At 43.5% G+C, this 25999-nt stretch overlaps 3 protein-coding genes across 8 annotated transcripts in view; 2 read left to right on the top strand and 1 right to left on the bottom strand.

The window, feature by feature from the left end:
* Window positions 1-2458, bottom strand: part of CENPL (centromere protein L) — a 5752-nt gene extending 3294 nt beyond the window's left edge. Inside the window, exons 1-3 of the mRNA XM_048054220.2 lie at window positions 2063-2458; window positions 1723-1974; window positions 459-1001 (exon numbers count right to left, since the gene is read on the bottom strand). Of these exons, the coding sequence (XP_047910177.2) occupies window positions 459-1001; window positions 1723-1974; window positions 2063-2458 (1191 nt within the window). The remainder of the gene's footprint in view (window positions 1-458; window positions 1002-1722; window positions 1975-2062) is intronic.
* On the top strand, window positions 2427-20012 carry DARS2 (aspartyl-tRNA synthetase 2, mitochondrial). Its single transcript, XM_067001331.1, has 17 exons — window positions 2427-2562; window positions 3593-3692; window positions 5020-5086; window positions 5380-5481; window positions 6747-6842; window positions 7815-7938; window positions 8560-8606; window positions 11638-11744; window positions 12561-12630; window positions 13209-13388; window positions 13866-13973; window positions 15138-15200; window positions 15398-15550; window positions 16393-16611; window positions 17482-17592; window positions 17780-17855; window positions 19076-20012. Exons 1-17 carry the CDS (start codon window positions 2457-2459, stop codon window positions 19261-19263), a joined length of 1917 nt encoding a protein of 638 aa, XP_066857432.1. The 5' UTR covers window positions 2427-2456; the 3' UTR covers window positions 19264-20012.
* Window positions 20013-20061: 49 nt separating this feature from the next.
* RGS8 (regulator of G protein signaling 8) overlaps window positions 20062-25999 on the top strand; it is a 41747-nt gene continuing 35809 nt past the window's right edge. For all 6 annotated transcript variants that reach the window (XR_010833127.1, XR_010833128.1, XM_067001333.1 and 3 more), the window contains exons 1-2: window positions 20062-20193; window positions 20425-23722. The gene's annotated coding sequence lies outside the window, so the exon portion shown is untranslated. The remainder of the gene's footprint in view (window positions 20194-20424; window positions 23723-25999) is intronic.

Consider the following 25999-nt stretch of genomic DNA (forward strand, 5'->3'; position numbering starts at 1 on the left):
TGCTTTCTCAGGAGGTCTGAGAATCTCATGTTTACTTGCCTGCAACACAAAAAGTTGTTTTTGCCACTCTTAAACTGCTGCAGGTAAAAAAACAGGCAATGCAACACTACTGTTCAGTGCTTTGTAATTGTCCTACCAAAGGCCAAAATTGTTAAGAGATGTTTTCCAGCAAAGCTTAGTTTTTCAGAATTTCATCTTGGTACAGTCTTATTCCTTATGATGGAAAAAAGGTGCAGTGATAAGTTACAGATTTCCTGCACTGAGAGGAAGCAATACCTCCATGATGAAGGAGAAAGGGAGGGACCAAGATCTGGAAGACTTGAAAATTCAACTAACTTCTAGTAGGAAGTTATACATAAAAAGCAGGCAGCTTTAATTTTTAAAAGGAAGGCATTTTTAGTCAGGTACAACTCTTTTAGTTGCCCAGTATTAGGATAACATGCTATCTAAAACCTCACCTTTATAATCCCATCACAGTGTGCCGAGGCAATTCCTGTAGAAACTTTGACCAGTTTTGTAGCTGACAAGTGAATCTTAAAGTGTCTGTGGAAGTGAGAGTAAAGGCAGTCCATGAAGACATCCACCTCTTCTTGAGTGATCTCTCCTGGAGTTTTTTGGACAGTGTCCCACAGAGCTTTTGCATCCTCTGTGTGAATGGCATATGAAATATCCAGAGGCTGGGGCAGACGGGGAACAGAGAAAACGAGTTCGATGGCAGATGAAGTTTTGTCCACTTTGTATCCAGTCCACAATGCTGCCATCCAAGTGAGAATGAGAGGGCTGATGACTAAGCGACGGAAGCAGCAGTCAAAAGTCTTCTGAAACCAACTTCCAACAAGGGATGTGTAACTCTCTGCCCCATTAGCAAGAAACAAAGGTAAACACGTGAAGTCCTCCAGCACATTCAATGAAAGATCATCTCCAGCCACACAGCAGAACCATCCTGACCATATCAGTTTCTCTTCTGTTTTTTTCTGAGAAGCAGATGATTTCAAGGAAAGCTGGATTGGGGAAAAGAAGTGTTTGAATGCTAAAGAGCAAGTTTTCCTTTTTTTTTTTTTTAGTTGAAGATGGGTTTTATTATTTCAAGTATTTGGTGGAAGATTTTTCTCAGGACTTCACGCTTAACATCCTTTTCTGTAAAGTTCACACAGTTATTCAATCTATCCATTACATCCCCAAAAGGTGTGATCTTTGGGAAAAGCACTTTTTACACCACTAGGAACACTCCTCAAATCTGAGTTTATGATGTTTCATTTGGAAAAGCGGGTTCAGGGTACATCCTGTAACTATAGCCATACTGAGGGAGCTTGGCACTTTGCTCAAGGCAAAGCACTGCAGAAGTACTAACTGGATGGGGGCTATGGCCAGGAGGCAGAATTATACCAATTTCACCCATGAAGTTCAATAACCTGTCAAAGTTCTTGCAGTAAATTGAGCTGAGTTAAAACATGAGGAGTGCTCCTTGTGTTCCTACTGTGATCTAACAAGGGAGTTGAACTCAGAACTCCAAATTTAAACACACACATTGGTGTTACGAGATGTTCCATCTGAGCTGAAAGTGGCCAGAAGGCACCTTTATTAAGTCTCAACAGACACTGCAGTAATTGTTCCACATAGCTGGGACTTTTGAAGGGGATGGGGTAATTTACGGCAGCAAAAGCAGGCTGTGAGATGCAAGCAGTAGTAGTAGTCCTCAAAGCTGCTGGCGAGACCCCTTACCTGCACGAGAACTGCGGCGTGGTCCTGGTCGCTGCCCTTCAGGCCCGGCAGGCTGGAGACAGCCACCTTGATGCCCAGCTCGACCCCGACCTCCACCGCCAGCCCTTTCTGCTTCTCGGCGGCGATGAAAGCGCCGAGCTGCCGGCCGTAGTCCTTCAGGTGAGCGCTGGAGAACTTGTACAGAGGGGTCACGCTGTACAGGGTCCACTGCTTGCGCAGAAGAAACGCGATTTTCTGCGGATCCGCGTTCTCCTAGGAACAAACGAGAAACAAGGAGCGATGGCAGCGCTCCCCTCAGTCCCTTAGCAGCGCTGAGGGGGCGGCCGGGCCCCGGCCCTACCTGCGAGCCCGGCGGCAGCTCCCGGCCGCTGGGGCTGACCCCGAGCCGCCCGCTGAGCTTCCTGAGGTGCGGCCCCCGCGACAGCCGCCCGGCTCCGGAGATCCTCCCGGCCACGGAGACCCGCCCGGTGCTGGGCAGCGTCCGCGCAGCCCCCTCGGCCGGCTCCATGGCCCCGGGCCGCTCCCCGCCGGGCGCCGTTTGAACGCGCGTCCCGTCTGTCCCCGCGGCGCCGAGCACCGCCCCCGCCGCCATCTTAGGGGCGGGCGGCGGGGCTGGGGCTGGGAGGGGTTCGCGCTCCGGCGGCTTCTCGCTGAGGAGAACCGGCGCTTGCCGCTCGTTGTTAGCAGCCTGAGGGTCCCTCTCGGCCCCTTTTTTCCGTGGGTGGCTCCGCGGCATGCCCTGTCCCCGCGTCCTGCGGCTGCTGCGCGGCGGGCTGCCCCGCCTCGGCTGGGAGCTGGCGCGGCCGGCCCGCGGCTCTGCCTCGGCGCCCGGGGCTGCAGGTGAGGAGCGGCCCCGGCCCCGGCCCCGGCCCCGGCCCCGGCCGGCTGCCCCCTGCCCCTTCTGCCCCTTCTGCCCCGCCGGTCCCGGGGCAGGGGAGCCCGCGCTGAAGGCCAGGGCCTCGGTCGTCGGCAGGTGTTGCACCTGGGGCGCTTTTTATAGCGTCTGCACTTAGAACTCATTCTTACCCAACTTTTGGTATCTCACAGTGAATTGGGATTCAAAAGTACAACAAAACCAATTTTTGTAGTTTTTTCCCCTAGCACTTACTTTGCATTTGCCTCTTCTTTCTCCTGTGGCATGCAAGATCTATTAAGAACAGGGGGAACCAAATACCTAACATAAGAATAATTGCAAAACAAAGCTTCTTGCCCCATGTGTTACTTCCTTAATTGTAAAGGCTGTGATGAAGGCAGCCAGGGAGAGTAGTTCAAATATATATATATATATATATATAGTCAATAGCATCCTATATTTTTTCTTGCAAGCTGGTAGTCTAAAACATTCTCTGAATGATGTGTTTGGTTTTATAACTAAGCCATGATGCCAGGCATGCTGGGGTCTACAGAAAGCCTTCTGTAGTTGTTGTTCAGGCCTTTCACTTGTTGCGGACAGGAAGCTGATTTATGCCAACGTGCTGGGTGTTGGTGTGGTTTAGTTTTGGCTTCCCAAGCCCCCCTTCTGCTGGGTCTTGTGGGTTTAAGTGCAGAGCTGTCAGCGTGCTTCAGGGCTGCTCTGCGGCTTTTGCTTCTCTCATCCCTGAAATTTGCTGAGCAAGTTTGCAGCTGGGCTGCGCTCAGAGTTGTATGTGGAAGTATGATTGGGACATAGCACTAATTCTTTAAAATGTGTTTTGTGCAATTTCATCTCATATTTATGTACCAAGGTCTCATAGTGGTCATGATGGGATTATGTGAAGTAATCTCTTCATGTGTATGTCCAAATTGTATTTGAACTTCTGAAAAAAATCGCAGCACTGCTTCACATATTGGCTGTCTGCAAAAGTTATAACATTTTATTTATTTGTTTGAGACTTCAATAGCTTTGTCGCTCGGACCAACACCTGTGGAGAGTTGCGTTCTGCTCATGTGGGACAAGAGGTCACTCTGTATGGATGGATTCAGTATCAAAGGTAAATGCAAGCCAAGCTGAAAACTGAGATGCTTAATTGCCAGATCCAATGTATACTCTAGGCCAGTGTTTTTTATGCTAGAAGTTATCTTTTCATGTCCTGCCATGGTTACTTTTGAAGTATCTGACTAAAACAGTTGAGAATCATGCCAGAGCAGTATTTAAAATGTTAGAGTTTGGTACAAATATTAATTGATCTTCTTTCCACCCCTATATAATTTCCACGCAATATAATTGCTTTTATATACATTCCTTAAATTTTAGGCAAAAGATGTTTTTGTCTTTTCAGCTATAGCATGTAATGATGCATATTTAAAGTATGCATGCTTTGCTCAAAAAAAAATATGAGAAGCTAGTAAACAGAGGATGAAATGTTAATTCCAACAGTTGGCTATAAGTGATGCGATATAATCATTACTAATGCAGTTGTACATTTTGCAAATATAGGGTAGAAAGCATACCTGCAGTATAACTCTTAAATGTTATGATCTTGGGTATGTGCTTGTAAAAAAGGAGATAGGTCCTATGGTTTTGATGAAACTAATTAGCATCAAAAGTAGCCTTTTGCATTTTACAGTGCAGTGAGGCTTAATTTCATCCAGCATCGTTCTGCAGGGATGGTCTGCATGGATTTTATGAAGAGGAGTTGAACATCTCATCTGTGAGCAGTCGTAGGTGCAGTTCCAGGAACAGAATTATGATTGTAGCAATGACATTGTTGTGCTTTTGCCTTTAAAGGCAGTCAGAGCGTGTTCAATTTGACAGCTTCGTGATGGTTTAAGTACAATGGTAGCTGTCACTATTGCAGCTGAAGAGATCAAGATTTGTGATGCTGGGTCTAGGAGCATGGATTGCTCACGTGAAACTTTTTTGAGATTAGTGTTCTTCTTGTTATTATGGTTGTAGGTTTTCTTTTTGTTTTTTTTTTTTTTTTAAGATTTTTTTTAAGTGGGGGGTATCGATGTGAACTTTAGTTTTATTGCTCATCTAAATGTGTTTATCTGGATAATGTTTCTCAGCAGGAAATCTCTAAGAATTGCATGTGTTCAGAGTCCATGGTCTATGTGGGTTAACATTCAAATCAAAATACTGTCTCTCCTAGTTATTTGCACATTGTTTGTCTGTGACTGTATGAAATCTGAAACAAATTGTTCAGATTAGGTTCGGATGTGGGAAAAGTATGTGTATGTATGTTACTTTGGAAGTGCCTTGAGGTATTAGTCACAAGATATAGATGGTAGCTAGTTGCCACCTGCTTTGGCTTAAAAAGCAAAAGACGACTGGATTCTTGATGAAATTATTTTCTTTTTGTGTTTTTCACGGATCAGACAAGGCCTGTTTCTGGTTTTGAGGGATTTCCAGGGACTCACCCAGATCATCCTTCCACAGGATGAGGTAAGTGCTACCTAAGTATGAGTCTCAAGCTTTTTCTTCTCTGATAGCTTGTGTCCAGCAGATCTTGAGGGCAGAATGAGGTCTTTGGTCAGATGGAGGGCTCTGACACATAAGCAGACTTCGGCGTTATGAGAGCCCTTCTGTGATGCTGCATCAGAAGCACTAATGCTGTTTCTTCTGGATTGTAAGCAGTGGTCCCTGATTCAAACAGGCCATTAACAAATGAGGCCTTGGAGCTTGGTGCTTTTGTCCAGTTCTTTGAATTTCTGAGAGATGTTGGCATCTTCTTGCAGGCACATTCCCACGTGAGGAAGCTGTTATCCAATGCGCCAGTGGAGTCTGTTGTGCGAGTGACTGGGATTGTCTCTTCTCGGCCCCCGGGGCAGGAGAATCCGGTGAGGATGCTGGGGTCTCTCAAGCTTTTTATTCCTTGCGGAACAGAGCACTGGGTAGTGGGTTTGTGGTGGTTTATGCGCGTCATAGCTTTGCCACAGGCAGTTTTGTTCTGAGATGTGTGACAGCCTGTCCTCAGATAATGTGAGGCAGGAGTAACTGCTATGACATGGAACTTAGGAGAATGTCACAGCATATTACAGATGCCTATGATTTAAATTCTACTCCAGCCCTTTGAAAGGATAATGAGGACCACTGAAAAACTAACTTTTTCAGTCTTTCAAATTGTGGTTGAGATAACTTAATTTTCCTGAAAATAAGTGCTGTCACTATGTGTTCCACAGTACGTGATGACCTGTTTCTCACTCAGTAAATTTTTCTGTTCTCATTGTATAGGAAACAGAGGTTCAATACTTCTAAAAATGTGCATTTCTTAGTTTTCATTGTAATCAGCTGTAGATAATCTGTCAGGATTGTGTGCAGTCTGCCATCCTGCATCACTGGCAGGCCTGGAAAGAGAACCCTGGATTTATGACTATAATTTTTATATTTATTTATTTTGCTCTGACCACGTACAGATGTCCGTAAAGGATGCTAGCTTCAAGCCATGTTTTTATTTCTTTTAATCAGTTATCATTTTGCTGGAAGTTTGTGCATTCTTTCCCCTAGTAAATAGAAAGAGTTCTGTAGGACCAAGTGAACTTCAGCGTGGCACAGTATTAAGTTGGGGAAGCTATCTGCTTTCCCTCGGGATTTAAGAAAAAGAAGACTAGTTCTGAGAACTGGTGTGAGGAACTTCTCAGAACTTCCAGTTCTGAACAAGTTGCCTTTTTTGACTTTATTGAAGGGTAATGGTGATGCTGCTAATGCACTCTAAAATTCATACTGTGTTATTTCACTGGAGCTAATGGAACTAGTATTTTGTCCAAATGCATGTGCCCTACCAGGCTCTGGGCCTGACTGTTCCTCTGTGCTCAGCACGTCATTGAAGCAGAAGGCAAAGGAAAAGCAATTTTATTTCTTGTGGAGTTGGGTACACTGCTAGGAAAGAACATGTCATTTTTGGTGAGCTGGCTTGTGTTTTTTTTCTGAACAGAAGGGAAATCTAGGAGAAATCTGTCCTTGACAGAAGTTCTCTGAATTATACTGTGTTAGAAGGCAGGGAGGATAATCATATGTTTTTTTCCTCCTGATCATCTGTGAAATACCTTTGGGCAGTTTTTTTCCCTAAGTTTTGAATCTAATTTTTTCTTGCTTTTTGCTCCAGAAAATGCCAACCGGGGACATTGAAGTGAAGGTGGAGACTGCAGAGATCCTAAACTCCTGCAAGAAGCTGCCTTTTGAAATCAAGGATTTCATCAAGGTGTCTGCATTTTTCTCTGGCACCCAAGTAGTGTTTTTTCAGTAAATTGAGAATTTGCCCAGGGTGATTGCAAAACATCTGCGAGAGCTTCATCTGATTATCTCTAGCTCTGCTTTGGAGGAAGGGTGGCATTTAAAATAGGATGTGCTTATTGTTAGCTGTGAGGTTGTAATTCTAATTGGACTTAAGCAGAAAACAAGGCTTGAATTATTCCAGTGCAGAGGGTTTTAAATTATCACTTCAAGAACAGATGGTAAGGGGAAGAGTGGAATAAATTCAGGCTATTCTGGCTCTTTTGAGTGTGAAACAGAACCTGCCAATGCACTGCTATGTTTTAAGTCAAGGCTGCTTAGTCTTATCTGGACAAGGAGCTAGCTGGCCAGAGGATTTTCTTCCTCTGGAAGTACAGAGTCTTATAAAAGGTTATTTTTAGTGTAGTCTCTGTGGTGTCTGAGAGGCATCACTGTTAAGGTCTTCTCTATGCCATTGAACATGACTGATAAGTAAGAGTAGGATTTGGGAGAGCTGGGTCCTGTTCCTAGCATGTTACAGATTCTGGACAGTTCTCACCATCTGCAGTACTTCAGTTTTCCTGTCTGTAATAAGAGCATCTCACCATTTGGTAGTTCCTTTAGATCTGTGTATGACACTGCTCTTCCACTTAGAAATCCTGAGGAGGATTGCTACAGTCTGTTGCAGTGGGCTCATAATAAGGGGGGCTGAAATCCTGAGCTTTTTTGAGGCTACTCTTATGATAGAATAATAAATGTCTGTCGTTTTTTCTTTAAAAAAAAGAAAATTGTCATGCGTGGAGATGCTCTCAGTGGCTGATGTTTCTCCATGCAGGTTGTGGGTAATGGGTGGGTTGTGACAACTGAGCAGTATTCTTTCTTAGCTTCCACCTTTTTTTACCTGTGGGTTTGGGAGCAGCTTCATTGGACATGCAGTTTGATTTTTGTCTCTTATCTCCAGAAATCAGAGGCCTTACGCATGCAGTATCGCTACTTGGACCTGCGCAGCTTCCAGTTACAGTACAACTTGCGGCTGAGATCCCAGATAGTGATGAGGATGCGGGAGTATCTGTGTAACCTCCATGGTAAGAAAAGTGCTTGAACAACAGCGTGTAGCATATGGCATTTTAGAGTTCCTTTATACCCTTTCCTGTTGCTGGAGAGGTTACCAACCTACTTAAAACTCCAAACAGTTTCCACTTGGTAAGAATCTGTCTGCTTGCAGTGGGGAATTCAGGGAGATGTTGGCAGGTCTAAAGAACAAAGTATGTTGAAATATCTTAGCATGCTATAAAACAATTGTTTCAAATAAGCCATATCCAGAAATTTAAGTGAACAAAGGCTTTTTGCAAGTAGTTTCCCCCTTTTGGTCACTTAACTCAAGGCATATAAGTGGGATGGATTGAAGGTCTGTTCAGAAAACCAAAGCCTAGTTCAAAATGGATTGAGAATTAACTATTTCTCAGGCTATATGGAGTCCTCTGTCATCAGCAGTTCTGGCAGCCCTTGGGGAAGCTCAGAGTCTTTAAACTTGGCAATGCACGAGTTAGAAACAGTGAAGTCTGGAGATTTGGAGAGGCTACATTGTGTGCTAGATTACTTACTGAGCTGACTAACTTACCTTACTCCATCCTATTTTGTACCATACCAGTTCTTTTCTCTGCTGTCACCGTATTCTGTGTCTGAAGCACGTTTTTGTTCCTTAGGGTTTGTGGATGTAGAAACTCCAACGCTCTTTAAGAGAACCCCAGGGGTATGTATGCTGTTACTAACGCATTTTAGCCTACTGCAATTGCCTAGGCAGTTCATGGTTGGATTATTGTCACTTGCCACTAACCTTCATGCTGTTCCCTCGCTAGGTAACAGCTTGTGTGCCAATTTCTGATACGATGCGTTGATCCTTCTACTAGTAGAGGGAGTGAGAGGGAAGATGTGGTACCTTGTGCCTTAACCTTGAGCCTTCAATTACTATAAAAGAAAAAAGCTTCCTGTAGAGCATGTTGAATGCAAGTCCTGTCCTGGGACAGATTATCAAAACAAAAATCTTCCTCTAAGCACAGTTTCCCTAGCATTTATCTCTTAACTGGTAGGTTACTGCACTGGCAGTACTCGAGCCATTTTAACTTGTGAGTTCATATTCCTTTCTTTCATTTCCAAATTAATCCCAGGCAAGGGAGCTATAGACCAGGAATTGTTGATGCAGCTAGCATAACGGAGTTCTTGCATGTAGACCCCTGTCACGGATTGTGGATTGTTAGACATTAGTCTTGCCAAGCAAGAGGTGTAGAAACCTCCTTCTGGGTATTTCAGAACAAGTTGATTAACAGATTTTTTAATACAGAAACAGCTGTTTCCTCACAAGTAGGATTTTATAATGGGGTAAAGGAGGTCCTTTCCTCTTGCATTTCTAGGCTGTGATGGTAGCCTAGAATTTCTAGATTTACTTCTGCAAACGAGCTGAGGCTGTGTAATTGCCCAGCAGGGAATCCAGACCGTCAACAGTGATACCATACACCCAGTTTCTCCATTAGGTATTTATGTAAGACTTAAAGTCCTGTATGTGTCCAACCTAATGGCTGCAAAAAGATCTGAGATGTTGATACCAGATTTGAATCAACAGTTGGGCAGAGCTCAGTGATCGATGTTTACCTGTGGTGGGAGCTAAAGATGGCAAAGGAAGCTGTTTTAGAAAGTACTGAAGACTTCAACTACCTTTGAAGGATTTATAATCAGGCTCTGTAAAGACCTCAGTTTGCTGCAGTTCTTAGGAAATTCTGAAAAAAATGCATTTCATTATCAGTTTATTTGATGTATTGTTCTTTAATTGCTTGAAAGTTCAGTGTTTCTTCAGTATTTCTGTCTTGACTTGCCTAGGTGAATGGAAGGAGGTCTGTAGAGTGTGGAATATTTGACTCAGATTAGGATACACATGTTCTGATGTTTTTTTAATTATTGTTTGTATGGTAACCTCTTTGTACTTTAAGAGGGGTGCTCAGATATTCCGCTCAATTTTTAATTTTAAGTTTCTCTGAATGATAGCTTTATGCCCTCCTTCTGACAGAGGACAGTAATCATTTTCTGAGTCTTGGTGCCATTTCTCTGCTGCGCAGCAGCCTTCCTTCACACATCAGGTATTTCTTTCTCTCAGAGCTGAGCAAATTGCAGCTGTGTTTGTTTCTAGGCCTGGACTGTGACGCCAGCCAAGACTAACGCCCATATCTCATGTGAGGCAATGGCGAGCAGGAAGTGTCAGGGAAGCAGAAGCGGACCCAGATTTCAAGAAATGATTAAAGTTTTGCTAGATGTTGCAACAGGTCTCTGCCTGCTCGCTTCCAAACGCTATTTATAGCCTGTTGATACAACTGTTTGGGTCACTCGAGGAAGCACTGCACTGACCTGTCTTCCACTTAGCTCTGCTGCCAGAGGCAGGCCGGTGGGAGCAAAGTGTTGATACCTCTGACCTTACTAGCTCCCTCATGCTCAGAGAAAGGAACATCCCCACCTTGAATGCACATTTGAAGATGAAATAATGATATTGCACGTAGGTTCGGATGGGGTTTGTGCAGAGTGGTTATGAGGACCGTGGTACAGACCTGTTGAGGCTGCAGCCAGCCCATGTTGCAGTAGATGAGCAGGCTGGAGGCTTGCCCAGGCTATATAGTCTGTTAAAGTGGCGAGCTGTTCTATATTTGCTCTCAATAGCTGCTAGTCATTCCACAGCCATCCTCCAGCTACCTCTGTAAGAGTGTAGTCTGCCTTAGTGTGTGTCACCGTGTGCATCATCTCTGGAGTTGCTTCTTAGTTCTTCAGAACATTGTCACACAGCTGGACTGTGCAAAGGCGTGGAGTCTGTCCTGGTGAAAAAAAAGATTTTTGGCCAGTAAACGTAAGTGGTAGATGGATGTAAAGCCTATGTGGGCGTGCAGGTCTGTATGAAGCAGCAGTGTATTTCCCCTTTACTTTCCTCAGTGATGCCCCAATTCTCTGGCACAACCTTGGTATAAGTGGCTGAGCAGCCAAGATGGATTTATAAGGCAGAAGGAATAGACCAGGTGACAGAAATAAAACTTCTCCTTCTCAGGATGTGGAGAAAGGACTCCTCCCTGCCAACCCAACTGCAGCCACATCAACTGCTGGTTTCAGCAAAAGGATCCTAGCCCAGGCTCCTGGCTAGCTTGCCTACAATTTTGAAGGTAGAGGTCCAGAACTAAAACACCAGCCTCTGAATCTTAGTGTTTAGCTTGGCTGCCTGTGGAAACAAGGCAGCAATTCCATTGCCCTTCTCCAAAACTTTTAAATCCCTTTGTAATTTTCCTCAGGGGCAAAGGTTTTGAAAACAAGTTCTTGGAGTGAACTACCCCCATAGTAGAGGGAAAGGCTACAGAGTGACCTCGTGCTGTCAAACAAAAAAGAATCTGTGGGAGGAAGGATGTAGAATGCTCCACTTGATGCGTTTTATTGGATGGGCTGATTGTAGGGAATGGAAATCTCTATTCAGGTACTCAGGTGAAAAAGTTGAGGTGACCTTTTCTTTCAGATCCATCTGTTATCCTTGATGAACTTTATGCTTTTGCCATTCCTTGTCCACTTGTGACATTCTGAGCCAAGTAAAGCCAGGATGAGAGAGAGATGAATCTGAAAAAGAAAGGGGGAAAAATGGCCTAAAACCCAATGACTCTTGGAAGGCAGTAGATCTGTGTGCTGGTTGTATTCAGGTCGCTTTTCTTTCAGTTGGGAATTGAGGTCACTTGCTGAACTGTGTGAACTTTTCTTTCTCATGCCAGGGGGCAAAAGAATTCCTTGTGCCCTCACGGGAAGCGGGCAAGTTTTACTCTCTGCCTCAGAGTCCTCAGCAATTCAAGCAGCTCCTCATGGTTGGAGGCGTGGACAGGTAAGAGTTACCTGAACTGCCGTTCTCTGCCTGTCCTGTCTAGGGTTTGTTTCTTTTGCAGTGTGAGGTTTTAGAGACTTCCCCAAGAACTTCCTGCCAATGGCTTTGTTTCAAAGCAGGATCCTTAAGTACTTAGAATTATCCTAGGCCAGGCTCGTTAGCAGTAATGCTGCCTAGTAAGCAGAAGTTTATCCCTGTTTGATGGTTGAAATCTTCACTGTTTTAAAACGGAAACCTGATCTTAAGCACAGACGTAGGAATAAGCTTTGCAGAGACAGTCTGCCTGAAGGGCAGAAGATCTAGTTTATGATAAAAAGCCTCATGCAGTGTATCCTTGAGAACTGACTGAGATGAGGCTGGTCAACTGAACGTGACTGAGGCAAGGGAAGCTCATCCTCCAGATGCATAGGTACAAAGCTTTTAATTGGGCTTGTTCCTCCCAATAGAACTAAAGGAGAGGGAGATATTCCTGCAGTGGACTTCAGACCAGGTCTTGACCGTGAATGAATTTTGTATGGCCCTCAGTAAGGTCCATGTTTGGTGTGGAAGGTGGGAAAAGGCGTTGCATGTGCCCTGTCAGGCCACAGCTCACCTGGTAGCCTCCTCGTGCCTCTGGAGGGTATGGCTGGAGAAGGACACAGCTGCTGATACGGCTGCTTCCACTCAAAATGTCACACTCTTGAAGGGATGGCAACAACCAGGGCTATAATAATCCACTACATACAGGGCAGAGCGTTCTTTTTGCTGATCAGTTCCATAGTCACAATTTAATGTAGGGTACTTTAAATTGGAGTCTAAATGTAAGTACTATTGCAGGTACTTTCAGGTTGCTCGCTGCTACCGAGATGAAGGCTCACGGCCTGACAGGCAGCCTGAATTCACTCAGGTAACCACCTTGCACTACCTTTCACCCTCTGCCTCACACAAACAAACCTCGTAGCTGTTTTACCTTCCGAAGGCCTGGCGTCTGCTGGTCCTTGTGCTGCTTGGGGGTTAGAATGTTGTTTGTTGCGTGTTTCACAGCCACAGCCTCTTGCAGTTGGTTTGGGACGTGCACAGGTTGGTTATGGTCCTCAGCTGACTGTACAGTCCCAAGTGCCAGTCAGTAGATGTGGGATTGTGTTGCAGCAATGATTGTACTTGATGATGCATCTCTGCTGCTGTCCTGCAGAGCTGGGCATCCTGTTCATCAGCCTTGAGAGCCCAGGCAGAGTTAGCTCGGTCCATTCAAGGCTTCTCTCCCTGTCCTTGTCATCATTACCTCATTTAGTACTCTGAGGAGGTTGTTGCCTGAGTCAGCAGGCTGTAGGGAGATTGTAAACGTACCCTTAGTCTAATGCAGTCATGCTATGATTTAATTTAATATTTTGTTTCCTTTTATGCTGGCTTAAGAGCTTCTGCAAGTAGCAGTGCAAAGGCAAAAACTGTAGCTAATGTGGGATCTCTCTTATTTTCTATTTTAAGATAGATATAGAGATGTCATTTGTGGATCAGGCTGGGATCCAGGGGCTGATAGAGGGCCTCCTGCAATATTCCTGGCCTCAGGAAAGAGGCGCCATTACGACTCCTTTCCCTTCCATGACCTATGAGGAGGCACTGGCTGACTATGGGACTGATAAACCAGACACCCGTTTTGGGATGAAGGTGAGCCTTGTCTGTTGGAAACGTGCGGTTTTTCTTTTTCTTCCTGTTAGTGTTTTAGGAATAATCTTTGATTAAATCACGTGTACGTGGTTAACTGGAGTTCTAAATTACGTAATATACCCAAGGTGCCTTTCCCATCATCACTGCTTTGCACAGGTAATGATCCCTTAGAGAAGAAAAGGGTTGGCTTGTTTGTGGGAAAATGTATATTTTTAGACCACTATTCTGAAGATAATGTCTCCAGGGTTTTTCTGGCTGCCTTTCATATTTGTCTCTGTAGTCGTCTGTCTTCTAATGGTTATTCACGTTGGGCCCCATTCATTTCTTTCTGTGAACCTTTTGATTTCTCTTAGTAAGGAAGCTGTGTCCCAGGGGATGGTTTCTGAAGGCAGGAAGACCCAGGAGCAGGATTCTTGCTTCGTGTTCTTTTCACGTTCTTCCCACCACTGCTTTTTCCTGTGTTCTCTCCTTGCTCAGATAGTGGATATCAGCGATATTTTACGAAGATCGGACATTCAGTTTGTGCAGAATGCGCTCAGTTACCCGCATGGCACTGTCAAAGCTATTTGTATCCCTCAGGGAGTGGTAAGTGATGCTTTTACATAATGCGTATGTTTATGAAATAAAATACCAATTTGAATTCCTTTGTTGGTATGGAAATGTTCCCTGCTGTGACTGGGGGAGTGGTGTCCTTCAGGGAACTTGGGATTGGTTGTGAGTGACGTCAGGTTGGGCTGAGGGTTGTTAGAAGCAGGGGAATGGAGGTGATGAGGCGATGGGAAAAATGTGATTTTGTAGTATATTGTCCTCATGAAGGCTGGGAGGAGAACAGAGCTGCAAGGCTGCGAGGTCCCTTAAGGATAGGGAAGCCTCCTGGGGTTTTGGCTTGCTTATGTCAAGGATAACATCTGAATAATAAATTGTGCCCTGCGAGGAGAGGTTGAAATAGAGCCAGGTATGGCACAGCTCTGTTCTGGGCTAATGAGAGAAAAGTCTGTCCTGTTTGCTTCTGTTGCATTTGTGGGCACTACTCACATCTTATAATGAGACTGTCACCAACCAAATCCAAGGCTGACAGTAGATTGAGAGCCATGTTTGACATATCTTGGCAGGGAAGCAGATTTAATTCCGGCTGTGAGCGTCTTTGCAGCATAAGCAGGAAGGGGAAAAGGTGTCCACTAGACACCTAGTTTTATTTGGGGAATAGGACTTCCTTTTGGGATTCCTTTAATTTTGGCTGAAAGCACAAGTTCCTGGCTTCCCACGAGAGGGCACTAAAGGTGTGCATTTGCAAAACAAGTGGAATCTGGAGCCTCTCTACCTTAAAGTAGTTTAAAAAAAAATCAGTAACTTGATGGAAGTTTTCATATCCTCTGCATATAAGGATTAGCCTACGTGGAGTTTTGCCTTCACCATCAGCAGTGTGATGTTGTAACCTTGTTCCTGCTCTGTAACCCACATGCTGGAGGCAGTTAGTTGGCATGATCCAACACTACTGACTAGCTACATCTGGTCTGTAAGCAGGGAGTACAACTGCTGCCTAGAGGGACCACTTTCTTGGAGAAGACACACTCAGCTGCAGTCTGATGCTGCAGGCCCTCTTATTCCACAGCCATCATGCAAATCTTGTGCTAGAAAGAAAAGAACTCAAGAGCTTTGGAAACAGCTCAGACAATAGATTTGAATCCTGTCTTGGCTTTCCATAGATTTTGCTGCTGTTTGATGCGTCTTTTCTTGCTCTTTCCCCAGAGATACCTTAAAAATAAAGATCTGGAGTCATTAAAGGAGTCTGCAAAATCCCAGTTCAGCCAGGTGAGACAGAAACACTGCTGAAGCATTGGCAGCAGTGAATGGTGAGCTGTGTATAAAAGCACGTGCAGGTAGAGGAAGGCAGAAGAGCTGTTTTTAATAAGGCTATTTGCTGAGAGACAGTGCTGGAACACGTCATGGTTCCAGAGAAGAGACAGCAGCACTGAACTGAACATATTCTTTTACTGATCTTGCATTAGGAGGTCATGGATGTTATCTGCAGGCCTGATGGAAGCTTGAAGTCTCTGCTTACAAAGCTTCTTGGCAAGGAGCAGCAGTCAGAGCTCATCCGAGCGCTGAACGTGCAGGTGGATGATGTGGTACTGCTGGCAGCCGGAGAACACAAGCGAGTGGTAGGAAGCGTTTCTGGGTGTCTGTGTGAGTTGAATGTCACTGATGGCTTTGAGGTTCCCTGTCCTTAGTTTAATTCCTCTGATCATTACAATAGGTCATCATCTAATTCCATGTTTCTCTGGATCTGAAGACGTAGCAATAACAAATAATGCATGAAATGTACCTATTGCTTTTATTTCCACCAGTCAGCTTCTGGTGAAATGAAGGCTGGAATGTAAAACAGGAACAAATTGGTGCCTCATTTTCTCTCCCGTCAACTTAATTTTTTTTAAAGCACTAAACAGATTGGAAAACAAGGTCAGCTAGGTAACTGTCTCCCGTAATGAGGTGACAGGAGCGAAGCACGGCTGCTTGTTAGCAGAGGGGAGAGGAGATTCTGTCTCAAGGCTTCTCTATATTCCTGCCAGTAGATGTTGCCTTCCAAGCACTGCATGTGTCATACTTTGCATGACTGCCAAAGCCGTGTAACTTCTTTCTGTGCCTTCATTTCTCTGCCTGTTAAGTGAGATCTTACTTGTGCTTCCCCAGTTAATCCACATGTGTAGAGCTTGAGGTGTCAGTCTGAGAGAGCTCTGTGAGGATGGAACACGTGGAAAAAAATGGACTTTACAGCTCCTTACTTTTTTTTTTTTTTTTTTTTGGTCAAAGCCTGCCTCAGCAGGAAGGTGATGTCTTTTAGGAGACAAGGCAAAAATGTTTTTTAAGGCAGCACCACAGTACAACTTATGCTGTCTGTGATGCTGCAGTTATGAAAAGCTCATGTATGATGTACGGCTGATGTATGAGCAACTTCCTTGGCGGTAAATTGCCCCTTCTCATTAGCTCCTTTCTTTTTTTGCAGTGCTCTGCATTAGGAAGCCTACGGTTGGAGAGTGCTGACCTCCTGGAGGCGGCCGGAATGACACTCCGTGATCCTACAGCTTTTCACTTCCTGTGGGTGGTAGATTTCCCACTTTTCCTCCCCAAGGAAGAGAATCCTGCTGAACTGGAATCTGCTCATCACCCCTTCACTGCCCCTCATCCTGTAGATACCAACCTCCTCTATTCTGACCCCACAAAGGTAACTGCCATGTTGGCCCTTTTACAGCTGCGTTTTGTGGAAAACTAGGCAAGTAGCAATCCTTTTACTATAAAAAGGGATATTTTGTGAAATTAACTTTATACTGTGCTTAAGCTGTTTGGAAAAGATTGCTTCCAGATTATTCTGAATAGCAAATATCTAGGTACCACTCTGACAAAAAGGGCATATTAGAAATGGTTGCTTCAGGTGAGGAATCTTGAATTCTGACCCATCCCATATTGCTTCAGGTTTTGACTAACTTTACAAAAGGACTTGTACTGGACCAGTTTCTGTTAAGCTACACGCCACCCTGAGGTAGCATGCACCTCTGTCAGCCACAGTCCATGCTTCTGGTAGGACTGGTCCTTGAACTGTGACCTTCTCGTGCTTGGGCTTGGAGTTAGGCAGTGAGAAAGCCACAAAAGAAGCTGTAGGAGATGTGTCCATGTGATATCTTTCATATTTGTGCCTTGTTGAGTAATGCAGAGCAGGAGTTCTGCTGGGGCTGGAACTAGGAGAGGAGTGCTGGGGAGATGCACAGTCTGCCTTGCTCTGCATGTGCTAGTAGGACTTTGTCCAGAGCCAAAGGAAATGAATGGGAATTTTCTCTTGGGCTTTTGTTGCAATCTGTGTACCTGTTATTCCAAAGCTAGGAATCTGTCACCCCCGGAGGAATTCAGTAGAAAGCTTTCTCCTCTTTAGTGTTTGGAAACTCTTATGTGTTTGTGAATGTATGAGGCTCCACTGAGGAAGCAGTGTTGTGGTATGTCATGTCTTCATTCACAGCATCTTTGTTGTGTCTGTGCTGGTTGGCATTAAATGCGGGTCTGTCCCTGCTTTGCTAAGGTGCTTGTTCATTTCTTTTCCCAGGTCCGTAGCCAGCACTATGACCTTGTGCTGAATGGCAATGAAATTGGAGGCGGCTCCATCAGAATTCATAATGCAGAACAGCAACGTTTTGTGCTGGAGAAAGTGCTGAAGGTAATGCCTGTAGATGTCTCCAACATCCTCTCGAAGTTTTAAATGAGTACTTCATTTAAATATGTTTCAGATTCTAAGGAAACATAACTCCTAGCCCTGAGAGATGGAGGACTCCATTGTTCTTTCATTGAATGTTGCTAGCGGGAAGTGTTGTCTGTTCAGTGGTATTTCTTACGTAACTTTGCAGGAGGACTCAGAGGTGCTTTCCCATCTGCTTGAGGCTCTGGAGTCTGGAGCTCCTCCCCACGGAGGAATTGCTTTAGGTAAGTGCTCTGTAGTCCTCCAGAATGCAGGTGTCTTGTGACTTTCTTCTGGCGTATTAGATTCTCATGAACAAACCTGAGAACAAGTTTGTTAGCAAAAGCCTTGCCTCCTCCTGACAGAGATGGCTGTTTTGGTGGTGCCAAGTACAAACATCAACGTGGTAACGGTTTGTGGGCTTCTACAGTGTTTATGTCTCTATAGCTGCTTTATGGAAGAAACATGGCACTCATCACCAGTGCAGAATGTTTCGGTGTTCCTCTCCAGTATCATACGTGTTTTAGTTCTTATGCAAGGACCAAATCATGTGTTGGTATCTCTAAGGACGTTTTTTATCTGCTGCTCTACAAACAGTGTGCTCATTAGCATTAGGTCATCTCTATTCTCCTTCCTGTGCAGCCAGAGCAGGTTCTCTGTACTGCATGCCCAGAGGGCTGGGGCAGCACGGTACTGCTTCATGCCTTGGGTCACTGCCACAACCTCAGCCTTTGCGTCAGTCTCACTTGCCATCTTCTTTCTCTGTTACGTTCACCAATTCAGAGAGCTAGACTGGCTGTAAGCAAATGCTGCCAAGTTAGCTCCCTGATCTGGCTCAGCATGGATCTGATGGACACCTGTGCCACGACAGGAAGCAGATAAAACTCTGGAGTCAGAGGGAGTATGAGGAGTTGGCTGCACTGACCTAGGTGTTGTGGAATGGCATCTTCAGAAGTCGTTTGAGTGGAGTATACAGCGTTACAGGAATGTCAGATTGTTTTCTTAGAATCTTTCAGGTTTTTGTTTTAAAAATAAGCAATGAAAGAGTAGCACCCAGAGGCTCTTGTTCTTTCTCAAGTCCTCCTAGTTTAGTTCTTCAGAACTGATTGACCAAGAGCTTTGTCAGATCAATTAAACAGAGCGCTGATGGTGTTCCTGACACTTGGTGGTCCTGGCATTGTTATGCTCTCTCTGCAAAGGCACTGCCTCTGTCTTGCAGTCCATGGTGTATCACAGGCTTTTTTTTTTGTAATGTTGAAAAGCTTTGTTTTGCTTGGCACTTCTGCTGTCTAGGCAAGTCTGTTTCTCTGCTTACTGGCTGAGATTATTTCTTCACGTATTTGCTTCAGTTTTATTCTTAAAGCCCCAGTAATGTTATCTACTCTATTTTTCTGATTTTCTGAATTGGAGAAATTAATACAGCATTGTAATTCAAGTGGTTCATCAGTTTGTTTTCTGCTTCTAGGACTTGACAGGCTGATCTCTCTCATCGTTGGTGCTCCCAGTATCCGAGATGTCATCGCTTTTCCTAAATCATTCAGGGGACGGGACCTGATGGGCAACGCTCCAGACTATGTCACTCCAGAAGAGTTAGAGCCATATCACATCCAGGTTTCCTGGCCTGTTGCAGAAACAGAGGCAAAGAAAAACTGATTTATAGCCAGTGATGTGAGCTGAGCTGTTTAAGTAGAGATGGTTCCAACTTCTAATAGTAGAAGGCAGCTCAGAAAACATCAGCTGTTATGGGAGGGTCAGGGGAATACAACCCCGCTGTGCCATGGCAGTTTCAGAATTGAGTGGGGAATAGACATGAGAGTTCTCCTGATAGGAATTCACCTTTGGGTTGGTAAGGGGAAGGAGAAGAAGGAAAGTGAAATTAAAAAAAACATCATTTCAGCATAGGATGTTGAGACTGTTGCCTTTGGGGTGTTTTATTGAAGGTGGGATTTCTTTTTCCACTCCCCAATTTTTACATGTCCTTTGTAAACTATTTTTCCTCACATCTGGAAGAGATAGTGTACCAGCATCTCTGGAAGATGTTCTTGTATTCCTGATAATCACTGAATCCCTGTTAGCTGAGAACTGTTATGACAGGGTAGTGCTGTGCTGGACAAAGCTCTGGTACTTAATAACAAGACTTCAGTGCAGCCAGCAATTTGTCTCTTGCTGGAGGATACAAGATCACCCAGAACTTGCCATAGGGAGTTCGTATTTGGCAGTGTTTCCTATTCAAAGATGGGGAGAGGAGCATGCGTAACATTTGCAACAGTTGTCCTCATAACGCTCATCGAACAGGAGTTGATCTGTCTTTGGGGCCTGTGGTCCTGCCGCTTTCAGAACTCTAGTTCTGAAGTTTGTATCATTTCTAAATAAAGTTTGTCTGGCAATGGGATTTTGACTAAGCTTGGCTTTGGGCTTTTGCTACAAGAATAAAGAGCCACCAGTTCTTCTCTATGACCTCTGACCATCCAGGGCGTGACAAGAAATCTGTGACAGCAGGACTGCCAGTGCCTTGTGAGTTCTGCAGCCTCCTGCAAACCTGCTGCTACAGCCGTGAGTGATGCAGCTGCAAGCCCCTTGCAGGTGACGCTGCCAGGAGGTGTTTTTGTCTCTGTGTGTAGGTTGGATAAAGCAGAATTGGCAGGGTGAAAGCTAATACAGTCTGCATGTTGTGGGACAACATTACGTGGTGTGGACTGCTGGTGTTTTTTAATAACTGGACTGTCCTGTTGATTAAAAAAAAAAAAAACAATAGGGGAGGTGGCTCTTTTCCTTAAGTTTTCTTTTTTTTTTTTTTTTTATTTCTCTGTACAGGCTGAAAGTACTGTCCATAGGCAAGTAACAGCAGAACTGACTTGCTCACTCTTTGTAGATTACAAGACAATGGAGGTATCTTAAATCTGATCTCATATTATTACTGTTAACAGTCTCAGAACATGATTAAATACTGTTTAAAAAAAAGAAAAAACAACAAAATCCTGGATTTAGGTTCACATTCTTTGTCATCAAATACTAAATTCCTTATTTTTCCTTTGTAGAAGATATTTTTATCTTAAATTAATTCACCCTTGCTTTGTTTCTTTTTTTTTTTTTTTTTCCTGAGCAGAAGCTGTCAATAACAGAGTGAGGATCAGTTTTCAGAGAAAAGCTGAGTTTGCCTCACTTTCCTTCAGCACTCAGAGGTGGATGCAGGATTTTGGGTGGAATTACATGTGAAACACTGATTTGTGTACTAATGCTGGCTCAAGAAGTTTGGTGACTTGATGGCTTGAAGAGCAGATCCATGTTAAAAGCATCTTTTAAATTGAGAGGGACACAAGCGACTAAGTGTTTAAATATATAAATTAGAGTAAGACCTTGGAGAAGCTATGGTCTTCTAGAAGAGAGAGGTTTAGGATGGTTTTCATGAAGGCTGGGAAGAAAGATTAATTTAGATTTATTTCTCTAACCTGTGTTCAGAAATGCTATAGAGAGATTTCAAAGTGTGACTTTTAGTGGAGAAACTTTGGAAAATGCTAGGTTGATGAGTGCTCCAGAATGTTGTTAAAATGGAATTAGGAAGCTTTTGATTAGGAGAAACTAGTAAATTCCATGCAGTCTCCAACAGCATGGCTGAATTAGATAATAGCAGAGAATAACTGATTTGGAGAGACTTTAGATGGTGCAGTGCTGATGGACCTGCAGGTGTCTGGTTCAGAGAAGCCACCTTGTTGTACAAGATGTGTGAGACTGATTTTAATGCTAGAGGGTTAGGGGTTAAACACAGTAAGTGTCTTATATGACGTGCACAAGAATTTACCTGGTATCGGGCCAAAAGCATGTGTCTCTTAGCTGCATATGTGGTTCCATAATACATAGAGTTTTTGGCTGAAGAGCAAATCTGCAAATCTTTGATTGGAATAAAATGGAAATACTTAAGTTAAAACAAAGTGTTCAAGCACTACCTTGTGAGAGTTATAGCCGAGATACCATTCCCTCAACTTTTCAGTGATGATAAGGAATACAGCCGGAACAAGGCTATGTTGTATGTGGGTTGCTTCTTTAGAGGATGATGGATTTTGCTATTTAGCTTTACTGGTAGTGAGAATAAGACTTAAATGGAAGTTGCTTGAGAGTCATCAGTGTTTCTAAAGCAGGGATTATCAGAGGCTTCTCTGAGGACACGAAAGCACAGAAAACCATTTTTTCTGAGAAGTTCTTCACTCCCCCAGGCTATTATTTATAGTAACTGTAAACATAGTATGTTAAAGGTTTTTTTTTTTAATTGTGAAGTAAGGGGTACTGTATCATTTTGTAAGTAACTGCAAAGGCAAATGTTTACATCTGAAGAGTCCCAGTTCTTTAAATTAGGATTATTATCAGGTGTTCAAAGTGTAACATGCTCTGAGAGGCTTAGGCAGAACTGTAACACTGCTTGGAATGTTCTTGTTGAGATCACTTGTTAAAATGTGTGAGCAAGCTGTCTCCAAAGCATCCTTCTTATGTGCAAACTGTTTTGTGTGATGTTTATTTACCCACTGCTATATTAAGGCCTCATTGCAGTTGTGTGTTACACAGTTATGATTAACCACAATGAAAAAATGCTGCAAAACCTGTCATCTGAGCTGCTGCAGTCCTGCCACGATGAGGTCAGTGAAAAGATGGATCCCAAATGGATGCAAACCATCTGTGCTTGGACTGGGGAATGAAGGTAGCTTACAACACAACTGTATGAATTCATGAGTGGTGATACGATGTTACCACAGAGAAGACATTACTTGTTTAGTTTTTATAGAGTACTGTTTAAGGCTTCGCTTGGGTTTGTGGAAGCCTGATCTTCAGATAATCACTTCTACACCACAATCTAGTTGGCATACTTAGCTGCACATTTTGGTAGAAGCAAGAGTAGACAGACGTTACAAAGATATACATGGAAATAAGGGCTGATCATATTGCCGGCTGATATGTTTGCCAGAAAAGCTGCTGGCCTGGAAGAAGTTGTTAAAGACATTCCTTCATTTCAGCACAATGTAAATTGTGTTTTCATCAGAGACACCTGGTGAAAATAAGCTGTGGCATAACCACGAGCTGCAAGCTTTCACAGAGCCTTTGTTGCTTCTGTCCTCCTTTCTTCTGTATGACTGAGATGAACCTATGGAGAAATGTTGCTGTCAGAAGATACAAAGTTCTGGACTCGTCCCCTAAGAGTTAATATTAAGTAAACTCACTGTTAGGGGTGTGATGTGTAAGAAAAGGTTGGTTAATCTATATTGCTGCTTGGCTTCATTTGTTTATTTTTTTCCTACCCAATGTAACAGAGGTGTAGATCTGTTTAGCTGTTTACTGAAAGTCCAAAGTGCTTGAGGGTGTCTCTGTACTAATTCTTTTTTTTCCACAGAGTGAGAAGTAACACAATTAGTGTATGCAAACTTCTCCCTGTACTGGGGATACTAACGAGACTGCTTGCTGTCACCAGAAATGCCCCTTCCATACACAGCAGCTTCCCACGCTACGGTATGCATACACATAGAATAATTAACAAAAAATCATTACTGTAGGAATTGGGATCGTAATTTCCATGTGTTATGATGACTCTTCTGCTCTTTCTTCAACATTGTATGTGTGTGGTGGTCGGGTGTGTTTCCTGACAGGGTATTCTGCAGCCCAGAGAACTTAATGACCAATACACATGAGATACGAACATTAGGTTTGGTGATCGGATTGTACAAGAAGCATTCTTGCAGAAGCACGAGTTGTATAGAAGGTCTCTCTACTGCTTTAACATAACCTGCCCTGCCCAGCTTCCTCCTGTTAGATCAGAACAAAACACTGGTAAAGCTGAGAGGCAGTTTATTTCCCACGTGTTCTGCATTTCAACCTTTAGCATGTGTCAATAGTTTTGACTAGAAAAACCTAGTAAGTTTATACTTCCCTTCTTCTTAACATTTAAAAACACTTTGGGAACTTATTTTCAGATTTTTTTCCAGAACTGAAATGTTGCATGCTGATGGGATTCTCAGCAGGCAAAGGGTGCCTTTTGTTGAAAAGCTTCCAAGCCTATCCAGAAGATTTCAGAGTTGGGCCGAGCTGGGGAAAGATCTGTGTTTGATTTCAACAATCCTGGATAGCTTGGGTGAGTTTGGCTGCAAGGGCTTTGCACAAACTGTCATAAAGACGAGCCATTTTGAGAACTCAAGCTGGAGCTTAATCCTGTACTGTGCTGATATCTACTGGTCTAGAGTTAGCTAAATTACAGAGAAAATAACTTCACAGCAGTTTTGCAGATACACAGAGGTTAAAAATGCTGATTAATTTCCAATTCTGTTGAAAACAGACTGCTACTTTAAGAAAATATTATCTGTCTTCATGACAGGTCAGCAGAAATTCTTGAGTTGTTTCAGCTGTCTGCAGCTGGATTTTAACCCACAATTTAGCCCATGGGAGAAGGGGGGAGCTACTGCTCTGTACCACCACTCTCCTGTACTCTGAGTCTGGCAGAAGTCCGTTTATATATGCTTTGTTTCTTTGTCTTTGTGAGCCTGGGGACCTTAGCTAAGATCTGATGTAAGGAGATGTAAGGAGACTCAGTGCCATGCAAGCAAGAGGTCATTTCTTGGGTGTGCAAAACTATTCCTGGAGGCGGATCACACGCTAGACCCATATGTTGGTCCTTTGTACATGTGCATGGCAAATCTTCAACAACCATAGGGAGGCGTAACTCCACTGCTCTATTTCACGGGTATATCCCTCACCGGGAGGGATGTGGCAGGTATGACATGGGGTGACACTGAAATAAGCGCTGATATCCAGCATCTGGTTAATACAGGCAGCCTCAGAGCAAGTCTATAATGGTAAGAGTGAAAGGATAAGGAAAGCTTATTCTACCAAATGTAAGCGTTTCTGTTTTCCCCCACTTTTTATACCATTAGCTGCTTACACAACGACAAATTTTGACCACATTTGCCCACTGGTGTCAGTGTACATAGCCAGCAGTCTCGTGATGATGCTTGGTACGCTCCCTGTCCCTTTGGCCCATGCGTTAACAGCAGCTGAAAAGGCACGGACAGCTGACAGGCATATAAATGCTACCAGATGGAAATCCCTGGTGTAGGCTTCACATGACTGCACCTCTAAATATTTAGGCTCTTATTTTCGGCTTGTGTTTTAGTTTGTTGTTTTTTCAAAGCATTGTTTTATGTAATTAAAAAATGTTGCTTATATGCAGTCACCAGCTGTGCCAGCCACAATTTTACAGCAAGGAACTCCATGGCAGATATATTCAGCCTGGATCACATCTGCCCCTAATAACATCAAGACAGTTCCAGCTTTCTTGTTGTGTTTTGATGGCCGTTGGTTTTACTGTAATACTAAATTAGAGCTGAAGAAAGGTGTCCTGTACTGTTCTCCCATGAAGTTGGTTATATTTTAAATGTATTTGTATTTCTGCGGTGGAGTTCTTATATTAAATTGTGGTATTCTAAAAAGTGCTTCCTCTTGCTTAACGTTAATCTGTCACCTGATCATTTCGTCGGGGACCTTCCCATTTAGGTTATTAGAAGAAATGAATATTCAAGTTCCTTTTATATTCTCCACCTTGTTCATCATTTCACAAACTCATATCCTCTGTTTCCGATCCCATCAACTTTAAGCTGCAGATTTTTAGGCTGTTTTATCTCTCTTCCTGTGGAAATCACTGCATACCACCTGTTCTACCAGCAGTGACTTCCCATACACCCATCTACAGCTGGAACGGCCAAAAGTGCATCCTGTTCTAGATTGTTTGGAATTACTTTTCCCCATATACATTTCTCTTCGTATTTATTGACCTTCACTTTCTGCCCTTTACCGTGTAAGTCTACTAGGAAATTCTTTGTTGTTGCAAAAACTAGTATTAGCCATGTACTTCAGTTACTATTTAAAAATTAAATAAAAAATAACACTAAGTACCTGAAGAAGAAATCAGCTAGCTTTCGGCAACACTTTACACTTTCCCGAGTAGCAGGTGTATGCCAAACTGAATGATATAAAAACATTTCTGGGAACAGTTAGTACAAGGGGCATGTGTAGTCGTCTGTAGAACAACAAGCACAGTGTACTATTGGATTTTTGTTATATTGTACTCTTCTTAGAGAGTGATAGATCTTAAAATGCTGTCATTCTGGAGAATTTTACTTGTTTGCTTAGCAATTTGAAGAGAATTGTTGATGAAGGCTTCAGCTCTCTGAAGGTGTCCCTTAAAATGCAGAATCCTCAGTTGACATCTGTTCTGTTATTCTTGTCGTTAGACGTTTATCTCTGTATAAAGAAAAAGACATCCAATATGGTTTTTGTAGAAGAAAAGCCTTAAATGTGACGTGTGGTTTTTTTGGTGGCACGAACAGAACTAATTTGACAGCAATTACAGTTCCAG

The sequence above is a fragment of the Anser cygnoides genome, chromosome 8 (genome assembly GCF_040182565.1).
Source record: "Anser cygnoides isolate HZ-2024a breed goose chromosome 8, Taihu_goose_T2T_genome, whole genome shotgun sequence".
NCBI lineage: Eukaryota > Metazoa > Chordata > Aves > Anseriformes > Anatidae > Anser > Anser cygnoides.